Source organism: Sciurus carolinensis, chromosome 17, assembly GCF_902686445.1.
Source record: "Sciurus carolinensis chromosome 17, mSciCar1.2, whole genome shotgun sequence".
Taxonomy (NCBI): domain Eukaryota; kingdom Metazoa; phylum Chordata; class Mammalia; order Rodentia; family Sciuridae; genus Sciurus; species Sciurus carolinensis.
The window spans coordinates 51,933,373-51,956,417 of NC_062229.1; the positions used below are offsets into that span (position 1 = coordinate 51,933,373).

General features: G+C 34.7%; 1 protein-coding gene across 1 annotated transcript in view; it reads left to right on the forward strand.

The window, feature by feature from the left end:
* Dnah12 (dynein axonemal heavy chain 12) overlaps positions 1-23,045 on the forward strand; it is a 273,790-nt gene that overhangs the window by 173,021 nt on the left and 77,724 nt on the right. The window contains exons 41-45 of the mRNA XM_047531915.1: positions 7,057-7,356; positions 8,122-8,300; positions 8,683-8,875; positions 15,507-15,668; positions 17,309-17,503. Of these exons, the coding sequence (XP_047387871.1) occupies positions 7,057-7,356; positions 8,122-8,300; positions 8,683-8,875; positions 15,507-15,668; positions 17,309-17,503 (1,029 nt within the window). The remainder of the gene's footprint in view (positions 1-7,056; positions 7,357-8,121; positions 8,301-8,682; positions 8,876-15,506; positions 15,669-17,308; positions 17,504-23,045) is intronic.

A 23,045-nucleotide genomic window follows, 5' to 3' on the forward strand; every position in this document is an offset into this window, starting at 1 on the left:
GTATCTCAGTGGTGTTTGTCGTGATATTTCCTTTTTCATCATGAATTTTAGTAATTTGAGTTTTCTCTCTCCTTCTCTTTGTTAGTGTGGCTAAGGGTTTGTCTATTTTGTTTACTTTCTCAAAGAACCAACATTTTGTCAATTTTTTGAATTGTTTCTTTTGTTTCAATTTCATTGATTTCAGCTCTGAATTATTTCCTGTCTTCTACTACTTTTGTTGTTATTCTGTTCCTCTTTTTCTAGGGCTTTGAGTTGTAATGCTAGGTCATTTCGTTGTTGACTTTTCATTCTTTTCTGGAATGCGCTCCATGCAATGAATTTTCCTCTTAGTACAGCTTTCATAGTGTCCCAGAGATTTTGATATGTTGTATCGTCATTCTCATTGACCTCTAAGAATTTTTTTATCTCCTCCCTGATGTTTTCTCTTATCCATGTTTCATTCAATAGCATATTATTTAGTCTCCAGATGTTGGAGTAATTTCTGTTTTTTATTTTGTCATTGATTTCTACTCTCAGTCCATTATGATCTGATAGAACCCAAGGCAGTATCTCAATTTTTTTGCATTTCCTAAGGGCTGCTTTGTGGCATAACATATGGTCTATTTTCGAGAAGGTTCCTTGTGCTGCTGAGAAGAAAGTGAATCCGCTCGTTGATGGATGGAATATTCTATACATGTCTTTTAAGTCTAGGTTATTGATTGTATTATCAAGTTCTATGGTTTCTTTGGTTGGTTTTTGTTTGGAAGATCTATCTAGTGGTGACAGCAGTGTGTTAAAGTCACCCAGAATTATTGTGTTGTCTCTTTGATTCCTGAAATTGGGAAGGATTTGTTTGATGTACAGGGATGCACCATTGTTTGGGGCATAAATATTTACTATCATTATGTCTTCCTGTTTTGTGGTTCCCTTAAGCAGTATGAAATGTCCTTCTTTATCCCTTCTGACTAACTTTGGCTTGAAATCCACTTTATCTGATATAGGATGGAAACCCCCGCTTTTTTACTGAGTCCATGTATGTGGTAGGTTTTTCCCCATCCTTTCACCTTTAGTCTGTGGATGTCTTTTTCAATGAGATGAGTCTCTTGCAGGCAGCATATTGTTGGGTCTTTCTTTATAATCCATTCTGCCAAATCTATGTCTTTTGATTGATGAGTTTAGGTCATTAATGTTCAGGGTTATTATTGAGATATTATTTGTATTCCCAGTCATTTGGGCTTATTTTTGGTTTTTATTTGGCTTGGTTTCTCCTTTGAGTGGTTTTTCTCTAAGGTAGTTCCTCCCTTTGCTGACCTCCATTGTTGTTTTTCATTTCCTCCTCATGGAATATTTTGTTGAGAACATTCTGTAGCGCAGGCTTTCTATTTGTAAATTCTTTTAACTTTTGTTTATCATGGAAGGATTTTATTTCATCTTCAAATCTGAAGGTTAGTTTTGCTGTGTAAAGGATTCTTGGTTGGCAACCATGTTCTTTCAGAGCTTGAAATATGCTGTTCCAGGCCCTTCTAGCTTTCAGAGTCTGGGTTGAGAAGTCTGCTACTATCTGTATTGGTCTCCCCCTATATGTAATCTGATGCTTTTCTCTTGTGACCTTCAAAATCCTATCTTTATTTTGAATGTTAGGCATTTTCATTATAATGTGCCTTGGTGTGAATCTGTTGTGATTTTGTGCATTTAGTGTTCTGTAAGCCTCTTGTAATTAATTTTCCATTTCATTCTTCAGGTTTGGGAAATTTTCTGACATTATTTCTTTGAATAGGTTGTTCATTCCTTTGGTTTGTATCTTTGTGCCCTCCTCAATCCCAATAATTCTTAAATTTGGTCTTTTCAGGATGTCCCATAGTTCTTGGAGATTCTGTTCATGATTTCTTACCATCTTCTCTGTTTGGGCCACTTTATTTTCAAGATTCAATATTTTGTCTTCATAGTCTGAGGTTCTGTCTTCCAAGTGGTCTAGTCTTTTGGTGATGCTTTCCATTGAGTTTTTTATTTGGTTTATTGTTTCCTTCATTTCAAGGATTTCCGTTTGGTTGTTTTTTGAGAATCTCTATCTCTTTGTTGAAATGATCTTTTGCTTCCTGCAGTTGCTCTTTCAGCTTATTGGTATTATCATTCATTGCCTGCATTTTCTCTCTTATCTCATGCTTTGCTTCACGAATCATCTTAATCATGTATAATCTGAAGTCCTTTTCTGACATTTCTTCTACCATACTGTCATTGGATTTGTTTGGATCATTTTCTTCTCTTGTTTTTTCATGTTGTTCATGTATCTTCCTCTCTAGCAGTGCAGATCTGGGGTATTGCAGATTTCCCCCTATATGCTTATAGTGGCCCTATAGGTTTCCAAAACCTTTTCTTTAAGGGGAGATCAATATTAGCAGTGCCCAATTCAAACACTATGCAATCCTAAACCAAATAGCCCCTATGAGGACAATAACAATATTGTCATAATAAACAGAATGAGTTCAAATATTATCTTCAGTCAAACAAACAGATTTTCAATAAGGTCTGCAGTTTCTAATGGAAGACAAAGAGGATGCAGAGGGATGTAGAATGTAGCTGTTAATGGGATAAGAAAAGAATATATAGAAGTTCTAGTTAATCCAAAGGGTGAGAGTGTAATCAAAAGAAATTGGATGTTAGCATGCAAAAAAGGGAGAAAGAGACTCTTAGGGAAGAGGTAAACAAAAGGAAAAGAGAGCAAGAAAAGTAAAGAAATAAAAACTTAAAATTTTTCAATAAGGAGACAAAAGAAAATCTACAGTATAACAGTCATATAGTAATGAAACCTCCCAGTCTTCAGTAGCCTGATGCATGAGAGGTACCTGACAATGAGCGTCAAGCCTCCAGCAGGCGTCTCAGGATGGGATTTGCCCCACCTAAAGATTGGAGCTATGGTTTCCAGGCTTATCCAAGATGGCTACTCTGGCTTCGAAATGTGTTGGCAAATGGGGAGCTGCAGCTCAGGGTGTGGACGTGGTCAGTAGGAGGTCCTGCAGGCGGGATGCGGTTGGTCAGGCAGGGGTCCTGGAGGTCGGGTGTGTTTGGTGTGGTTGTGGGATCCTGTAGGCCAGATGCAATCAGTCGGTCTGGGGTCCCAGTGATAGGGCGCAGTCAGTTGGTCTGGGGGTCCTGGTGGCAGGGAACAGTCAGTCGATGTGAGGGCCCCAGAGGCAGGGAGTGATCGGTCGGGATCCTGGAGATGGGGCTCAGTCAGTCCGGCCCCGGGGTCCTACGGGGCCTGGCTGTTGTCTCAAAATGGCGACAGCCACGTGTAATCAAACCTGCAGGTACTATAACAGTGAACTTCCAGGCAACAGCAGGCAGCTGGTGCTCCACTGGCGGTCAGCGATAAGTTTGCTGGCAGTTGTTGGTTGATCGGGAGGTGAACCTCAAGAAACAGATATCCTCTGCTTGAAACCAGAGTTACAGAGGGACAAGGAACACAGCCTCCCTCTAGTCTGCCATCTTCCAGAGTGAAAGACGTTGAATATTTTTAATATATTGTTTGCCATTTGTATTACTTCTTTCAAAAAGTTTCTTTTAGTTCATTTGCCCATTTACTGATTGAATTATTTGTTTTTTCAGCGTTAAGTTTTTTGAGTTCTCTGTATATTCTGGATATTAATCTTCTGTTTGGAAAGGTAGATTGCAAAGATTTTTCTCACACTCTATAGGCTCTCTCTTCACATTCTTAATTGTTTCCTTGCTCTGCAGAAGTTTTTTGATTTGATGCCCTCCTACTTATTAATTCTTGATATTCTTTCCTGAGCTTTAGGAGTCCCATAGAGGAAGCTGTTGTTGGTGCCTATATGTATTGACCCTGCATATTCTTTTAGTAGTTGTAGAGTTTCTGGTTTAATTTCCAGGACTTGATCCATTTTGAGTTGACTTTTGTGCAGGGTGAAACATAGAGATCTAGTATTCTTCTTCTACATATGGATATTCAGTTTTGCCAAATACCATTTGTTTAAAAGGCTGTTTTATCTTCAGCATGTTTTTGGCACCTTTATAAAGGATCAGATGACTGTATTTGTGTGAGTTTGTCTCTGTGTTTTCTGTTTGGTTGCTTGGTCTATGTGTCTCTTTTTATGCCAGTACCATGTAATTTTCGTTATTCTAACTCTGTATTATAATTTGAAGTCAGGAATCTGGATGCCTCCAGCATTTCTTTTTTGCTTAGAATTTCTTGGACTATTCTAGGTCTTTTATTTTTCTTCTTTAAAAATTTTATTTATTTTTTTTTATTTTTACATACTGAATTTTGATTCATTGTGCACAAATGGGGTACAACTTTTTGTTTCTATGGTTGTGCATGATGTAGATTCATACCATTTGTGTAACCATACATGTGCATAGGGTAATGATGTCTGTCGCATTCTACCATCTTTCATACCCTTGCCCCCTCCTCCCTCTCATTTTCCACTACGTAATCTGAAGTTCCTCCATTCTTCTCTTACCTCCCACCCCCCACCTGCATTATGTATCATCATCCACTTATCAGAGAAACCATTTGACCTGTGTTTTTTTGTGCTAGGTTTATTTCACTTAGTATGATAGTGTCCAATTCCATCCATTTATGTGCAAATGCCATAATACTATTCTTTATGACTGAATAATATTTCATTGTGTATGTATACCACAGTTTCTTTGTGCATTCATCTAAGTTGGTTCCACAATTTAGCTATTGTGAATTGAGTCACTATAAACATTGATGTGGCTATGTTACTGTAGTATGCTGGTTTTTTTTTTAAATAACAAAATGATTTTATTTGTATAACTATATATATATGTCTAAGCTTAGGTATGGAAAACAATTTAGAACATTATTTACTTCAAGAACTTGGTAGAACTTCAAGAGATTCCTATGTGTACTTAATTTTTCTAAGTGGGTCTCTTGATAAAATATAGGTAAGATGTTTTAATTCTGAAACAAATCTTAGATTCTAACTTGAATATTGTTTCACAAGATTTCTACATAAAATCTTTGGATCAATATTAATTAATAACAAATTAATATTATATCTGAAACTACAACAGAAAAGTTAAGAGAGTTAATTCTAATTGGAGTAAGATGAAATCTTAAGAGTTGTTTTAATTTGCATTTCTCTAATTACTAGAGATGTTGAACACTTTTTCATATATTTATTAATCACTTTATCTTCTTCTATAAAGTGTCTGTCCAGTTCGTTGGCACATTTACTGACTGGGTTCAAGTCAAATTAAAAACCAAAAATAAGTCAAAATGATCAGGAAGACAGATCATACCTCAGTAATAACCCTGAATGTTAATGACCTAAATTCATCAATCAACTGGCATAGACTGGCAGATTGAATTAAAAAGAAAGACCCAACAATATGCTGCCTTCAAGAGATTCATCTCATAGAAAATGACATCCATAGACTAACGGTGAAAGGATGGGGAAAAACATACCCTACACATGGACTCAGAAAAAAAGCAGGGGTCTCCATCCTCATATCAGACACAGTGGACTTCAAACCTAAGTTAGTCAGAAGGGATAAATAAGGACATTTCATACTGCTTCAGGGAACCATAAATCAGCAAGATATAACGATTTTAAATATGCCTCCCAAAATGGAGTATCTATGTACATCAAACAAACCCTTCTTAAAACAACTCTAAGATTTCATCTTACTGCAATTAGAATGACTGTTATCAAGAACACAAGCAATAATAGATGTTGGCATGGATGTGGGGAAAAAGGCACACATTAATGGTAGAGTTGCAAATTGGTGTAGCCACTCTGCTTTAGTGCAGAGAATCCTCAGAAAACTTGGAATAGAACCACCTTTTGACCCAGTTATCCCACTCCTCAGTTTATACCCAAAGTATTTAAAATTTGCATATTATAGTAATGCATCCACATCAATGTTTATAGTAGCTCAGTTCACAATAGCTGCATTGTGGAACCAATCTAGATGCCATCAACAGATGAATAAAGAAACTGTAGTATATATACACAATGGAATATTACTCAGCCATAAAGAAGAATAAAATTATGGCATTTGCAGATAAATGGATGGAATTAGACACTAAAATGCTAAGTGAAATAAGCCAGTCCCAAAAAACCAAAGGTCAAATGTTTTCCCTGATAAGTGGATGATGATATATAATGGGGGTGTGTGTTAGGGTTGAAAGAAGAATGGAGAAACTTTAGATTATGTAGAAGGAAATAAGAGGGAGGGGGCAGGAAAAATGTTGGAATGAGACAGACATCATTACCTGATGTACATGTATGATTACATGAATGGTATGAAGCTACATCATGCACAACCATAGAAACGAATATATATACCCCATTTGTGTACAATGAATCAAAATGCAGTCTGTAAAAATAAAAAAAAACTTAAAAAATAAAATATTTATATTTTAGGCCTCTCTTGGAAATATAGGGAAGTTGGATACGAAAAGGATTCCTTTTCTTCTGTCTTTGAAGCACTATAGACCTACCAATGTGTGGAAGTTGGGACAAGGGGATGAACCACAGAACACATACAAATTAAAAAATAATTTTCTTTAGTTTTCTATATTATAGAAGATTTAAATCACCTTCCTTAACAGAATATTGATAGCAAATATATACTTCATTTCCATAGTCTACCAATAAAAATAGAGGGAAGAACAGAAGGACAGACGGTAAAAGAAGGGAAGGGAAGAGAGAGAATCAACCAATGGCAAATTATTTCATCCTCTTTATTTGGAATGTTTCAGAATGAGTTATCTGATTTCACTTTCTTCTAAATTTTTAACTATTTAACCCAGGTCACTCATCTTTAAATGGCACAATTGTAACAACTGGGAAATAAAAGTAGACTTAGAATCAGAAGTTCCTTTAACTTCATAATGCCTGGTTGAGTGCTCTAGAACAAAAGGAACATGCCATTGTTAGACTTAGTACTAGACGTTTTTCCAGTACTAGACGTTTTTCCAAGATGATATAATCTGATGGGACAAATAAAATATTTCTTGTATTATTCATTATGCCTTCACTGATTACAAACCTTTCATTTTTGCTTTGTTGTGTTTTTCACATACAGATATATAAACGATCCATGGAAAATCTTTTGCCCACTCCTGCAAAATCTCATTATACTTTCAACTTGCGTGATTTTTCACGCGTCATCCGGGGCTGCTTACTCATTGAAAAAGATGCTGTAGAGAGCAAGCACACTATGATTCGCCTGTTTGTGCATGAGGTTCTCCGGGTGTTTTATGATCGTCTCATTAATGATGATGATAGAAACTGGCTGTTCAAATTAATCAAAACTGTTATAAAGGACAATTTTAAAGAATCATTTGATGGTGTTTTTTCACATTTGAGGAAAGAGAATGCGCCAGTGAGTATATTTAGTGATTAAAAATATGTCAAGTTAGAGCAGTACAATTACATGAATTGTTTTAATCAATTAACTTACCTTTTTTAAATATTGCTTTTTTATTCAGTGCTGGGTATTGAACTCAGGGGCAACTCTACCACTGAACCACATCCTCCTACCCCTTTTAAAAATTAATTAATTTACTTATTTTAATTTTAGCACTGGGGATTGAACCGAGGGGAGACAACCACTGAACCACATCCCAGCCCCTTTTTTATATTTTCATTTTGAGATAGGGTCTTGCTGAGTTGCTTAGGGCCTTGCTAAGTTGCTGAGGCTGGCTTTGAACTCGTGATCTTCCTGCCTCAGTCTCCAGAGGTGCTGGGATTATAGGCATGGGCCACTGCGTCCAACTCTTATTTTTTATTTTGAGAACAGAATCTTGCTAAATTGCCAAGGCTGGCTTTAGAGTTGCAGTCTTTCAGCCTCAGCCTCCCAAGTTAGGGGATTACTAGGATTACTGGTGTGTGCCACCACACACATACCACCCCTAGGAAAATACTGCTTTTTAATGATCCCCCAAACTACAAAAAACAAAAAAACGTATTATTTACTAGGAATATAGTTTTAGGCGTTAATTTTACAAATGTAAGATTCCCTACCTAATGTTTAAAAGAATTATCTAATTTATAATCATTCTATAACATACATAAAACAAAGTTTTGTATAATTTCTTAAATATACTTTATTTTCATGTTCTGTAATTTGTTGATTTCCATCCTATAGGTGACTGAAGAAGACTTAAGAAATCTCATGTTTGGTGATTATATGAATCCCGACCTTGAAGGAGATGACAGAGTTTATATTGAAATTCCAAATATTCACCATTTTAGTTACATTGTAGACCAATGCTTAGAAGAGTATAATCAAACTCACAAAACAAGAATGAATCTTGTTGTGTTTAGGTACATACATTTGATATTGATGCTTGAAATTGCTATTTGTAAAATTTTATTATGAAATACTTAAAATGTACAAAAATATATAAAGAAAATATATTGAATACATGTTATACATATATAATACCAGCAATTTACTTGAAGTCCTCTGTTGTATTCTACCCTTCTTCACTGTGTCTCCCATCATGTGTTTCTTTGAACTTTTACTATACATGTATATTTTTTACACATATATGCAAAACCTTATTTTGCATATTTTTATTTTTAAAGTAAATTTAATTGTGCATAATATGTACAATATAATATGATCGTATAAATATGAAATAAAATGGTAAGTACATTTATATGTATATTGTGATATGTAATAAGATTGTTTATTTTTTGGAAGATATGTTTTGGAACATTTGTCAAGAATATGTCGAGTTCTAAAGCAGTCTGGTGGAAATGCTTTGCTTGTTGGACTTGGAGGAAGTGGTCGTCAGTCTTTAACTCGTCTGGCTACATCCATGGCGAAAATGCAAATTTTTCAACCAGAAATTTCTAAGAGCTATGGTATGAACGAATGGAGAGATGATATAAAGGTAAAATTATGAAGAAATCTAGTCTCTAAAATGATAATAATGTGTCCTTTTACCTGGAAAGGGAGAGATATCCTGTGTAGATGTGTACTGAATACATGGGTGATGATAATAATACTGTCCCTTGAGCACCTGCTGTATGTGCTGAACACTGTCCTGAGTGTTTTACCCACACAATCTCATTTTATAGGCACATTAGTGTGGTCATCTCTGTGTGTTACTAATGAGCACACTGAAACAGAGGGAAGCGATGGAAGTAGAGTAAGGTTTCTAACTCATCTTATTCACTCTACTATTACAACTGCTGCTGCTGATTCTATCTGTCTTTATTCTAGTTCTGGGAGGACTTGTTTTAGATGAATATGTGACTTCCAGTAGGCAAAATGAGTAGCATGGGCTGGGAGTTTAGCTCAGTGGTGGAGTGCATGGCTAGCATGTATGATGGTTTGGGTTCAATTCCCAGCTCTTCAAAAAAAAAATGAACCTCATAATGATGATGATAATGATGTCATTAACATTGTCTTAATAGTTTCTTCAGAGCTGTTGCTGTCCTAGCAACCAAGAGAACAGTGCAATGCATACTTAGAGCTTCATCCTCAATTTACATAGGTGTCTACAGTCTCCAGTAGAGAGATGACCCAAAATTACAGAAAAAGAAAGAGGAGAAGGGAGATACTATGGACTTCTTTCACTTTCTTTCACTGGACCATACTTGTTAAATCTTTACATCTTAAAAATTAGTATAGAGAATTGCTTTTTTCTTGGTTAGTTGCAGGTGGAAATGGTAGAATTGAAGGTGATATCAAAAAGTTCCCATAGACATGAAAGGAAAAAGGATATATTTATATCATTTCTTTTTCATGCTTTAAAGGAAAATTTTTGATATGTTTCTTGCCTAATATACTAATAGAAAGCAGCATACTTCATGTATTGACTACTTCAGAGTAGCAAGATCATTGAACCTTGAAGTCAGATATACTCAGTTTTAATTTTTGCTTTGCATGATTTGTTAGCTATTTTGTCTTGGGCATAGTACTAAATCTTTCTGTTAGTTCCTATAAACTTATCCATTTCTTTAGGGTTATTCAATTTAGTGGTGCTCAGTTGTTTGTAGAATACTGTAATCTTTTTTATTTTGTGGCATTGGTTATAGTGACCTCTTTTATTTCTGGGTTTGTATTTTGCTTTTTTGTTATTTTTAGATATATATGACAGTAGAGTATATTTTGACATTATACATACATGGGGTGCAACCCATTACAATTTTGATCCCATTCTTGTGGTTGAACATGATATGAAGTTACAATGGTTGTGTATTCATATATGGGCATAGGAAAGTTATATCTGATTCATTCTATTCTTTTCTATTACCATCCCCCTCCCTTCCCTTCATTCCCCTTTGTCTAATCCAATGAACTTCTAAACTTCCCCTGCCTACCCTCCCTTTTTATGAGTTAGCATCCACATATCAGAGAGAGCATTCGAACTTTGGTTTTTTGGGGACTGGCTTATTTCACTTACCATGAGTCTCCAGTTCCATATATTTACTGGCAAATGCCATAATTTCATTCTTCTTTAGAGCTGAGTAATATTCCATTTGGTATATATGCCACATTTTCTTTATTCATTCATCCACTTAAGGGTACCTGGGTTGGATCCCTAGCTTTGCTATTGTGAACTGAGTTGCTGTAAACATTGATGTGACCATTTTACTTTAAAATGCTGATTTTTAAGTCTAGGGTATATGCTCAGGAGTGGGATAACTGGGTCAAATGATGATTCCATTCCAAGTTTTCTAAGGAATCTCCATACTTTCCATAGTACTTGCACCAATTTGCAGTCCCATCAACAATGTAGGAGAGTACCTTTCTCCCTAGATCCTCACCAACATTTATTGTTACTTGTATTCTTGATAATTGCCATTCTGACTGGATTGAGATGGAATCTCAGTGTAGTTTTAATTTGCATTTCTCTTATTGCTAGAGATGTTGAACATTTTTTCTTGTATTTTTTGACCTTTTGTATTTCTTCTTCTATGAAGTGCTTATTCAGTTTCTTTGCCCATTTATTGATTGGGTTGTTTGTTTATGATGAATCAGCTGAAAGAGAAATCAGGAAAACTATTCCATTCACAATAGCCTCAAAAAAAAAAAAAAAAACAAACTTGGGAATCAATCAAACAAAAGAAGTAAAAGACCTCTACAATAAAAACTACAGAATACTAAAGAAAGAAATTGAAGACTTTAGAAAATGGAAAGACCTCCCATTTTCTTGGATAGGCAGAATTAATATTATCAAAATTACCGTATTTCCAAAGGTGCTATACATATTTAATGCAATTCCCATTAAAATTCCAGTGACGTTCTTCATAGAAATAGAAAAGGCAGTTGACTGAGGTTGTGGCTCAGTGGTAGAGTACTTGCCTAGCCTGTGTGAAGCACTGGGTTCAATCATCAGCACCATGTAAAAATAAATAAATAAATAAATGGTAAAGTACTGTTTAAAAAAAGAAATAGAAAAGGCAGTCATGAAATTCATTTGGAAAAATAAGAGGCCCAGAATAGCTGAAGCAATCCTTACTGAGAAAAGCGAGGCAGGAGGCATCACAATATCAGACCTTAAATTATTATAGATCTAAAGTAACAAAAACAGTGTGGTATTGGTACAAAAATAGAATTGAAGACCAAAGGAACAGAATAGAAGACACAGAGACATAAGCACATAAATAAAGGTGTCTCATACTAGACAAAGACACCAAAAACATACTTTGAAGAAAAGATAGCCTCTTCAACAAATGGTGCTGGGGAAACTGGAAATCCATATAGTAGGTTGAAATTGAACCCCTATGTCTCGTCCTGCACAAAACTCAAAGTGGATCAAGGACCTTGGCATTAGACCAGAGATCCTGCATATAATGGAAATAAAAGTAGGCCTAACTCTTCATCCTATCAGCTCAGGAACAGACTTCCTTAATAAGACTCCTAAAGCACAAGAAGTAAAATCAAGAATCAATAAATATATTAATAGAAAGCAGCATATGAAAATGGCATCAAATGAAAAGCTTCTTCACAGCAATGGAAAGAATCGTGAACATGAACAGGAGAAAATCTTTACCACCTGCACCTCAGATAAAGCATTAATCTCCAGGATATACAAAGAACTGTATTTTCCTTTTAGTTACCATTACTATTGTTTGAAACAATTTAAAGTTCTAACAATCTGTTTAAAACGGATAAATTCAACTGCATACAAAAATTTTACTCTTTACAGCTCCACACTTTTCTCCTTTGTTATTGATGTCACAAAGTTTATCTTTATAAATTGTGTGCTCATTAACATATATTTATAGTTTTTGTGTTTTTTTTTTTTTTTTTTTTTTTTTTTTTTTTTTTTTTTTGCGGTGCTGGGGATTGAACCCAGGGCCTTGTGCTTGCAAGACAAGCACTCTATCAACTGAGCTATCTCCCCAGCCCGTTTTTGTGTGTTTTTGTGATTTATTTTTTCTTTTAGAATTAAAAGTATATTTGCACACCAAAATTATAGTAATGAGGATTCTGTGTTTACTTTTACTGGAAAACTTGATACTTTTGTGTGGCTTTAGGTTACTATCTAGGTCCTTTAATTTCAACTCCCTTTAGTGTTTCTTTTGGGGAAAACCTATTGTTAATGAACTTGTTCATTTGGAGGGGCCTTACTTCCTCCTTCATTTCTGAAGGACAGGTTTACCAGATATTGGTTGACACATACTTTTTCTTATAGCACTTGAATATATCACCCCTCTTTCTTCTGGCCTATAAGTTTCTGCTGAAAAATTCACTGATGATCTTATGGAAACTCTTTTATATATGATAAGTGCATGTTCTAACTCCTTTCAAGATCTTCTCTTTGCCTTTGATGTTTGAAAGTTTGATTATAATGTTTCTCAGTGTAGTCCCTTTGAACTTTTCCTATTACTATTCATTGAGTTTCTTGTATGTCCATTTCTTTCCTCAGATTTGGAAAGTTTGGGGCCATTATTTCTTCAGATTAGCTCTCTGCCCCTTTCTCTTCCTCATCTCCTCTTGGGGTTCCCAAAATGTATATATTGATCCACCTGATAACTTGTTTTCAAATTAGCTAACTCTTAATTCTGTCTGATTAATGTTTAATGTTGAACCCCTGTAATGAATTTTTCAGTTCAATTATTGTACATTATCACCTCCATAATTTCTATTTAATTTTTTTAGTTCCTATATCTTTGTTGATATTCTTATTTTGTTTTTCTAGTTTAGTTTAGTTGTCTGTATTCCCTTTTAGTTCATCTGAGTAGTTACTTTAGATTCTTTATTAGGCAGTTCATAGATCTGTATTTCCTTATGGTTGGTTTCTAGAGTTTTATTTCATTTCTTTGAGGGCCATGTTTCTGTTTCTTTACATCCTTTGGATCTTCTATTGAGATTTGGGCATTTGAAAACAAACTTCTTCTTCCAGTCTTTAATGACTGACTTCAGGCAGGGGAAGATCTTTACCAACCAACCTGGCTCTCTAGTCTAAGACCTCTCAAAAATTTTCTTAGAATATATCTTCTTGGGGATTGTGTGTGTGTATGTGCATGCATGCATGTGCTTTTATTCTAGTGTATGGAAGAGTTTTTGACTGTCTTAATTTCCTATTCTTGGGACCTTTTGTTTTCTATTATACACCTTTACTTTTGATCTCTTGCTCCCCTTGCTGCCTGCCTGTGGAACTGCAAAGTCTCTGCTGCTCTTACCTACCAAGACACACACCTGTTCCTGTGGTGTGGTGACATTGGGAGAATACTTCCCAAATCCTGCCTCAACATACCACTTGAGTTCAGTATTCTACTTGTCTGAGGGCTGTCTCACCTGGCTTGGGTTCTGATTGGAATAACACAACAGATAGAATATCAGTTTGGAGAGGCACCTGAGAGGGCCTGAAGCTTCCTAGTCTGTCTTCTTGCTGCTACCACTTGCTGTATTCTTCATTTATAAAATTTGAATAATACCATCTGTTCTGTAGATTACTGTGGTTAAATTATACAAAGTATTCTTTGTAATATGACTGGCATATAATTACTACTTTCAAAATGTTAATTCTCTTTATTTGGATAGTTTTACACATTATGTTTGAATATGACTTATATATAGTGATAATCATGGTAATAAGCTAAAACATGTTGTATTTTTATTTATTTTGATATATTAATAAGTATAAAACTGATATGATTATATATAATACTTATTTTTTAAAAACTAGTTGACCTGGTTTTGATGATAGAAAATTATTTCTAGGAACAAATAAGCCTACATATTAGAAGATGACTTTACTAGGAAAAGGTAGTTTTTTTGTTTTTTTGTTTTTTTTTTTTGCAGTGCTGGGGATTGAACCCAGGGATCTGTGCTTGCAAGGCAAGCACTTTACCAACTGAGCTATCTCCCCAGCCCGGTAGTTTTATACAATAAGAAAATCACCATTTATTTTTATGGAGTAAAAATATGACTTAGAGTTAATACTCAATGATTTTAAATATATGATTTTACAATGAATATTGAAATTTACTTTTAAAAATCACTTGCACATGTTATAATGCTATTTTCTCTATGAACTATTTTCAGTTGTATGCTGACAGATGTTTAATAATCAGCTTTCCAGGGCTGGAGGAGAGTGGGATCTCTGGTTTGTAGCCTTTGCCAGTTTTCATAGTGTAAAAACTACCAGGGTACTGAATTTAAAGTGATGAAGATGATGTTACTTCAAAGAAAATTGAGAAGAGATGTACATAAAATACCACTTCATGGTATTCTACTGTACAGACTTAAATAACTTCCAGAGCATAGATAGTATTAAATATAATAAAATAGGATGTATGAAATTCAAGTAATTTTTACCCTTTAAAAATATACCTATGTTCTTATTTTATTATAAATTTTTTAAATTTAATTTTTAATACTGACTGTAATTAACAAACTGCTCAGAAGTTCTGAAGTTTTAACAGTCAGTTCTAACAAGCTTATACAATCAGTTCCAGCATACAAGTGAGTTCATATCTTTTTATTAATTGGAAATTTTGGTTGCAGTTGATAATCAACCAAACAAAAATGGCTCAAAGTAGTTTAAGCTAAAGAAGAAGTTAATGACTTGCAAGATTCAAGTGTCCATAGGTAGTTCGTCTTTTAACATGACTAAACTTATGGCCTTAAATTATGTCCTCATTAACTACTCTTTTCTGGCACAGCTCTTATTCTTTTTTCTTCCTTCTCCAGCAGGCTTATATCTGTGAGGCAGGTACAGTTGGCTTCAGAATTATTGGCCTTTATATCCTCCATCTCAGAACAAGAATTCTTTCTGTTTCAACTCCGTATCAGGCCCCAAAGAAAGCATCACTAACATAGGGTTCTGCTTAAATCATGAGTCTTCTTTTGAATCAATGTCTATGTCTAGGGGACTGGGGAAACTGACTAGTTTGGATAGTCAGCTGGAAACCTAGGGAATGATAAAAATGGAGGCCTGATTGACAGCCCTAGTAGCGGGGAGACTTATTGTCCTTAAAAGTGTTGTCAAAAGGAGAAAGGGAGAGAGGGAAAACCAACAGAAGTCTATCATATTCTACTTATAAATGCATTTTAATTTTAAGGGTCTGTTGAAAAACGTGGGCATGAGAGGCCAGAAGACAGTCTTTCTAATCACAGACACTCAGATTAAAGAGGAAGCTTTTCTAGAAGATATTGACAGTGTGCTCAATACTGGAGAAGTACCTAACATTTTTGCTGCAGATGAAAAACAAGAAGTAATGGAGGTAAAAGCTTTTGGGGAGGTGCTGCTCTTACTTAGCATAGCAGTTTTCTATCTTGAAACCTTTTCTCTTCTTCAGCATAAATATAGTTTGCTCAATTAAAAATTTAAAGTATATTAGTACATCATTTTCCTGAATTTTGAATTGCATCTACCATGGTTATGAGGCAGAATTTTTATAATTCTTATCTTCATAATAATGGCAGTTTCTTTTACCTGTTTGATATTATTTTAACCTGTGTTATGAATGATTAGGGAGTTTAAAATCATCTCTTAAATTAATAAAAGTAAATATGATTTTAATGTTATTTGATTAGTCTCATGGCTTAACTTGGGTTTGTAAAAGTTTCTAAAGTCTTAAACTACTTGTCTTAAGAGTTCTGATATATCTGAAAGTCAGGCTTTATGAACTAATTGATCAAAAATAAAATTATGAAGTACCTAGTCCTGTCAGATGTCACATACTTTGATCCCAATTTCTAAGACCTTCCCACTAATATTTCTGATAATAATTTTCCCCTTCCTCAGGACTATAACTGCTCTTATCAGAATTTATCACTCAAGCCTAGATGTTTCATTCTCAGCCTCTGGTGATACTGTCTGGAGTGGAATGAACTTGCCCTTGTAGTTCAGGCGCTCTACTTTTGCCTTCTTTGTAATGGGAGCACAGCTAATAGTTCCTTTAGTATGGAGTTGTTGTGGGGTCTGAGAATCAAGCAAAATGAAACATTTATGTAGTGTTAGGCGCTTAGAAAGCTTTTCTAGTTTATGACTTGTGTTGAAGAAGAAGAAGAAAATAAAAGGGGGGAAAATCACAAGTTATTTGCTTTTACCTGGGAGATACCGGGAATGTGGAGAAGTTTGCTGATAAAGGGTGATTCTCATAGGAGAAATTCACCCTTCTTATCCACTCCTAAAGAGTAGTCACCTTTGAAGAGTGGGATTGCCTAAGCTTTGCCAGGCTCTCCTGGTCACTTTGTTTTCTCTCTTTTCTTCCTATCATTTTGATACTAAACCTTTCTATTCCTTCATTATTTCTCTTATATTTATGTGTGTGTGTGTGTGTGTAAAATATATATTTATATTTTATATATATAAACATTGATTGCTGCTATAAACATTGATGTGACTATGTCACTGTAATATGCTGATTTTAACTCCTTTGGATATATACCAAGGAGTGGGATAAATGGGTCAAATGGTGGTTCCATTCCTAGCCACACTGCTTTCCAGAGTGGTTGCACTAATTTGCAGTCCCACCAAAAAAAAAAAAAAATGTATGAGTGTACCATTTTCCCCACATCCTCACCAACATTTATTGTTACTTATATTCTTGATAATTGCCATTCTGGTTGGAGTGAGGTGAAATCTCAGTGTAGTTTTAATTTGCATTTCTCTAATTGCTAGAGATGTTGAAAGAATAAGGATAGAGATGTTGAACATAGATATTTGTTTTTAAATTATAGAATTTGGAGTTGAAAGAGATTTTGTAAGTATAAATTATACCAAAGCCATTCTGTTGATATAAAAACAAAAATTTAAACGTATTTATGGGAAGTAATAGAATTTCTTCATGTTCTAATATCCATTAATCTTATTATCAACATATCAATTTACAAGTTTTTATTTTCTTATATTCTTTAGGGTGTTCGTCCAGTAGCTCAGGCTGGAAGTAAACATGAGGAACTCAGTCCCTTAGCCCTGTTTGCTTTCTTTGTGAATCGCTGCAAGGATAATCTTCATATTGTAGTGGCCTTTAGTCCCATTGGAGATGCTTTTCGAAATCGCTTGAGACAGTTCCCATCCCTCATTAATTGCTGTACCATTGACTGGTTTCAGGTTTGTAATTTTGGTGATGGAGTGGCTGGCTAACTCTTGGAATTTTACTGAAATATTTTTTAAACTCAATTAATATATATTCTGTGTGTTTCTTGATAAACTATGGTAATAACAAACATAGTGCTCAGCACAGGTACATGCTCCCCACAAGGAGCTCATATTCTTCAGTAGAAGATATTAAAGGCAATTAGCAGTCAAAATTATAGAGCCATAATGTTGAGGAATAAAAAATACACATATAAAGACAGTGAATCTCTGAAGTGCGAATTGTGTACAGTGGTATATTAGGAACCAATAGGAGATCATACATATGATTAATAAAATATATAAATACATACATGATTAATAAAAATTAATTTCTGGTATTGTTTTATTACCTTATGACTATTTATTATCAATTTTATGTTTTAAAACTAATTCTTTCCTTTTGAAGTTTGTATATGTATATATGTGTGTGTGTATGTGTGTGTGTGCATGTGTGTGTTTTTTGCCTCAAAAGGGCAGAATTAGTTTATATTCTAATATATTTGTTTATATATGCATATATGTATATATACATATATACATGTTTATTAGTTCATATGTATTCTAATATATTAGTAATATATAATGTGTTCTAATATAATATTACATGTTATATGTTTTATATAATGTATATCCTAATACTAGGTAATATATGATAAAATATTAGAATATATGTTTTATAAATATTAGTATATATGCATATATATGTATATATGTGTGTATGAGTGTGTGTGTGTGTGTGTATATATATATAGAGAGAGAGATTGAGAGAGAGAGAGAGAGAGAGAGAGAGAGAGATTGATTATGAGAAACTGGCTTACATGATTACAGGAGCTAACAAATCCCGAGATCTGCAGTCCACAAAACTGGAGTCCCAGGAGGGTCAATAGTGTATTTCCATTCTGAAGGCCATTAGGCTCAAGACCCAGGAAGAGCTACTCTTTCATTTCAAGTCTGAAATCAGCAATAAAACCAATATCTCAGATTAGTCAGTTAAAAAGGAGGAATTCCCCTTATTTGAGAGAAGGTCAATGTATTTGTTCCATTCCAGCCTTCAGCTGATTCGTTGAGACCCACTGACAATCTGCTTTATTGGTCTATCAATTTAAATGTTAAATGTATGTAAAAACATCTGACAGAAACACCTAGAATAATGTTTGAACAAATATCTGGATACCTCATTGCCCTGTCAAGTTGATACATAAAGTTAATCATCATGAAAGGATAGCATATGCAGAGGCGGAAGGATGGAGAGAAAAATGACTCATTTGGGCAACTTCAACTAGTTTGGTATAGCTGACTAGTAATGAGGGCCACAGGATATAAGTTGGAGTTTTGGGTGAGTGCCAGGTTATAAAGGAATTTGGTTTTATAACAAAGATGTCACAGTGGCATTAATATATTTTTAGCTAATCTTTATTTTAGGGGAAACAAAACACTTGGAGGTTATATGGTAGAAGAATTGGACTTGGGCAAAACAAGAGAGAGAAAGAACAATTGGGCAGCAATTTTAGTAATGCTGGCAGCAAATAATGCTTAAAACATTGTCATTGCCTGTGTGGGAGCACTAAATATTGATAATCTTGAAAAAAGTATCTCATGGTGCCTTCTACTTAATTGTTTTATGCCCAAGAGAAACTGGACTATACATTGACTCTGGATCATTTTTCTTAATTTCTGGAAATAATTTGTTTTATTCCTTTCTGCCTATAGATCATGAATTTTATGTTTAAAATCTAATTCTGCCCTTTCGAGGATGACATGTATGTTTCATATAGTAGCAAAAACTATGTGAAACAATTTTTATTTATGTAAGCTATATCTTAATATTGCTTCTATTAAGTAGGCAAAATCCAAAACCATAAAATATAATCTCTTTAATCATATAGTCTTCTTTTATAAAATCTTTATAATTATGTAACTGCTGGGTGTTTTTTCATAACCTTGATACTTTCAATTAGTGAGTCATACCTGTTGGGAAAATTAGAAGAAGAGGAATTTTGAAAATAAGGGATATTAAGTGGGCAATAGAGAAGAACACACTTTACAGTTATGAACTGGAGAGAAAGAGCCTGTGTCACTAGAGTTGATGGCATTATTTGGGACTTGGGTTTGTGAAACTCAGAAAGTGAGTGTAAACCACTACATGTCATGCAGTCAGAAAAGCATTGACTTTTAGGATATACCCTAGTCTTCAAAGTAGGGTACATACTTACTAGGGGAACCAAAACAGTTCAGAGGATAAGGGAACAGTTATTGGAAAGTTTTAAAAATGGAATATTTTATATGAATTAACATTGATACTCTTACTCAGATTTTATGGTACATGACCATGTGTCATAGATGATATGACAAGGTACTCTGAGGAATTCCCACAGTGAACTGAAAACTGAAGGCACAATGTAAGCATAACATAAACAGTAAAAGAAAGGATGGTATAACTGGTATGAACCAACTTGAGTTCCATGTCAGCCATCAAGAGGCAAAAACAAAGGCAACAAGATTTGATAAGAAATTGGTAAAAAGACAAATTTAAGAAGGATGTTTAGAACGTGGTTTTACATTGATTATTTGAATCATATCCCCAGGGTATATTATGATTTGCATATGATGGCAAGAGAGCTACTATTGGTTACCTGTTCAACAGCCATTTTATATCTCTGTCCTTGATGACAGAATTTTGAATTTTTAGTGAAATGTAGCTGTGTTTCACAGAAATAATTCATGGTTGGGTCAGTACTGGGGCTTTCTTGCTAGTGATTGTTTTATTCACAAGCTTATTCACTTCTTGCCAATGGGTTCTGGGGTAAAGTCTTTGGGGAGTTTTGGGAAAAAATATACTTTTTCTTTTTTCTTTTCCCCACTGTAGGCAAAGGGCTTTCAGGTTTCTTAGCCTTGATTCTTTCTCTTTCTTTTTATTTTTTTTAAAGATTTTTTTTTAGTTGTTGATGGATCTTTATTTTACTTATTTATATATGTGGTGCTGAGAATCGAACCCAGTGTCTCACACATGCTAGGCAAGTGCTCTACCACTGAGCTACAACCCCAGCCCAGCCTTGTTCTTGAGGGTGTGATCCCCATAGCTACAGCAATCATTTTGTCACCACAATAAGTGAAACAGAGTGCACTAGGAATGGTGGAGCTTAAAGATGGAAAGAACTTGGATCTCTGATAACATGGTTAAGCTTGTAATTAAGTAACACTGTGTGAAATATCTTTGACTTCTTTCTATATAAGATGATACATCCCCTTTTTGGGGAGACATAGTAATATTACTTGTTTTTCTTTAATCATAAACATTCTAACTGCTACAGATAGTATTAAACCTGCTTGATTAGCAGGATGATTAAAAGTGAAGCACCTTGCTAGGGGGTATGGGAGGAAGAATACACCTGTAATCCCAGTGGCTCGGGAGGCCGATGCAGGAGGATCACAAGTTCAAAGCCAGCCTCGGCAACTTAGTAAGACCCTAATCAACTCAGTGAGACCTTGTTTCCAAATAAAATATAAAAAGGGCTGGGAATGTGGCTCAGTGGTTAAGTACCCCTGGATTCAGTCCCCAGTACCAAAAAAAAAAAAAAAGGCAGCAGAAGCACCCAGAATACAAAAATAAGCCTCCTAGGTTTTTAAAGATATGACATTTAATCTTTTTTTTTTTAATTATTTTTTTAGTTGTCAGTGGACTTTATTTTACTTATTCATATGTAATGCTGAGAACTGAACCCAGTTCATGCCTCACACATGCTAGGCAAGCACCCTGCCACTGAGCCCCAGCCCCAGCTCATGACATTTAATCTTTATTTTACAAAATTTCTTTTTTTGGGAAGGGGCGGCAGATTCCAGGAATTGAACCCAGGGGCACTCAACCACTGAGCCACATCCCAGCCCTATTTTGTATTTTATTTAGAGACAGGTTCTCATTGATTGCTTAGGGCCTCAATAAGTTGCTCAGGCTGACTTTGAACTTGTGATCCTCCTGCCTCAGCCTCCCAAGCAGTTGGGATTACAGGCTTACACCACTGCACCCAGCAAAAATTTTTTCATTCTTAAAATAATAAATCTTTGGAAGCCTCTTTAGGTTTAAAAATGTATTAGAACAATAATGTCACATGAATGTAATCTATTAGTAAAATGTGTATAATAGAAGCATATGCTTAATACTTTTTTTACTAATAGGTTGCCTCAGCAAGAAGATTGAATTTGGGACTGGGGATGTAGCTAAGTAGTAGAACATGTTCTCATTATGCTTGAGGCCCTGGGTTCAGTCCCAGCACTTGCAAAAAAAGAAAGAAAGAAAGAAAGAAAGAAAGAAAGAAAGAAAGAGAAATTTGAAGTTTACTAGGATAGAGGGCTACACACCAAAAAAAAAAAAAAAAGAAAGAAAGAAAAGAAAAGAAAAGAAATTGGTCTTAAAATACATACTATTGGCTCCAAAGGAAAAAAACTACAAGCCCTTTATTGAATCTAAATGAAAGAAAGTCTGAAAAGTATTCTAATGAGCAAATGAAAGTTACTCATTAACATTTAATTAAATATTTCAAGTATTCATTGGCAAAGTACTGTTTTAGGCATTGAAGGAATAGCACTGAGAGAAAGTACTTGCTTTCATGAATTTTACAGTTTAGTCCAGGGTTGAGGGGTAGACCAACAATAAATAGACAAATAAATGATATGCAAGGTATTGGTAAGTACTAGGAAGAAAACTGATTATAAGGTTTAGAGTAACATCAGAAGGAATGCTGTTTTAGAAAGAAGGCTCTGGGGGCATGTTTAGTATGTGTGAGGCCCTGTGTTCAATCCCCACCACCATAAAACAATAAACAAAACAGCTGAAGGTCAGCAGAGTGGTTGGTGTTTTTGTGGCATTTATATAAAGTCATCAGTAGCCCAAGTTCTTTAGTTCTTTCTGCTTTACTACCCTTACTATAGGATTTCCATTCTCAAAGTCAATTTATAGTCTCTAAGGTGATTGGTAGATCTCTAGTTTTCATAAATGTATTCCAGACAAGAAGTAGAAGAATAAAAATAGGCCAAAAAGTATACAGGCCAACTCTGTGTAACCAACCCTCTAAAGAGCTGTTTCTGAAGTCCTACCTAACAACTGCTTGTATGTCCTGGCTCTTCTGAATTACAAGGGAATCTTTAGCAAATGTAATCTTTTAGCTGGGCATATTGCTATCCAGAAGTAGCTTTACTAAGAAGAAGGGACTGATAGATATTGGGTGGGCAACTAGAATTTTCTGCCACTGGCACGCTAAATTTGGGATGTCTAATAGACATTCAAGTGGAAGAGTTGGAAAGGTAGTCTAATGTGTCTTTGATATGTAAAATATCATTGACCCTTCATTTATAATGTGTTTAATATAAATGTAAAATACTTAAGTCTTTTATAAACCTAATAAATATTGTAAACTCAGTCCCTCTTATTCTATTTTCCTCATTAAGGTCTTAATTTTCTCAATTCCAAATTCTTTTTCTAAAGGAAGTCACTTAACTTATATAGTTGGATTGGATTGGG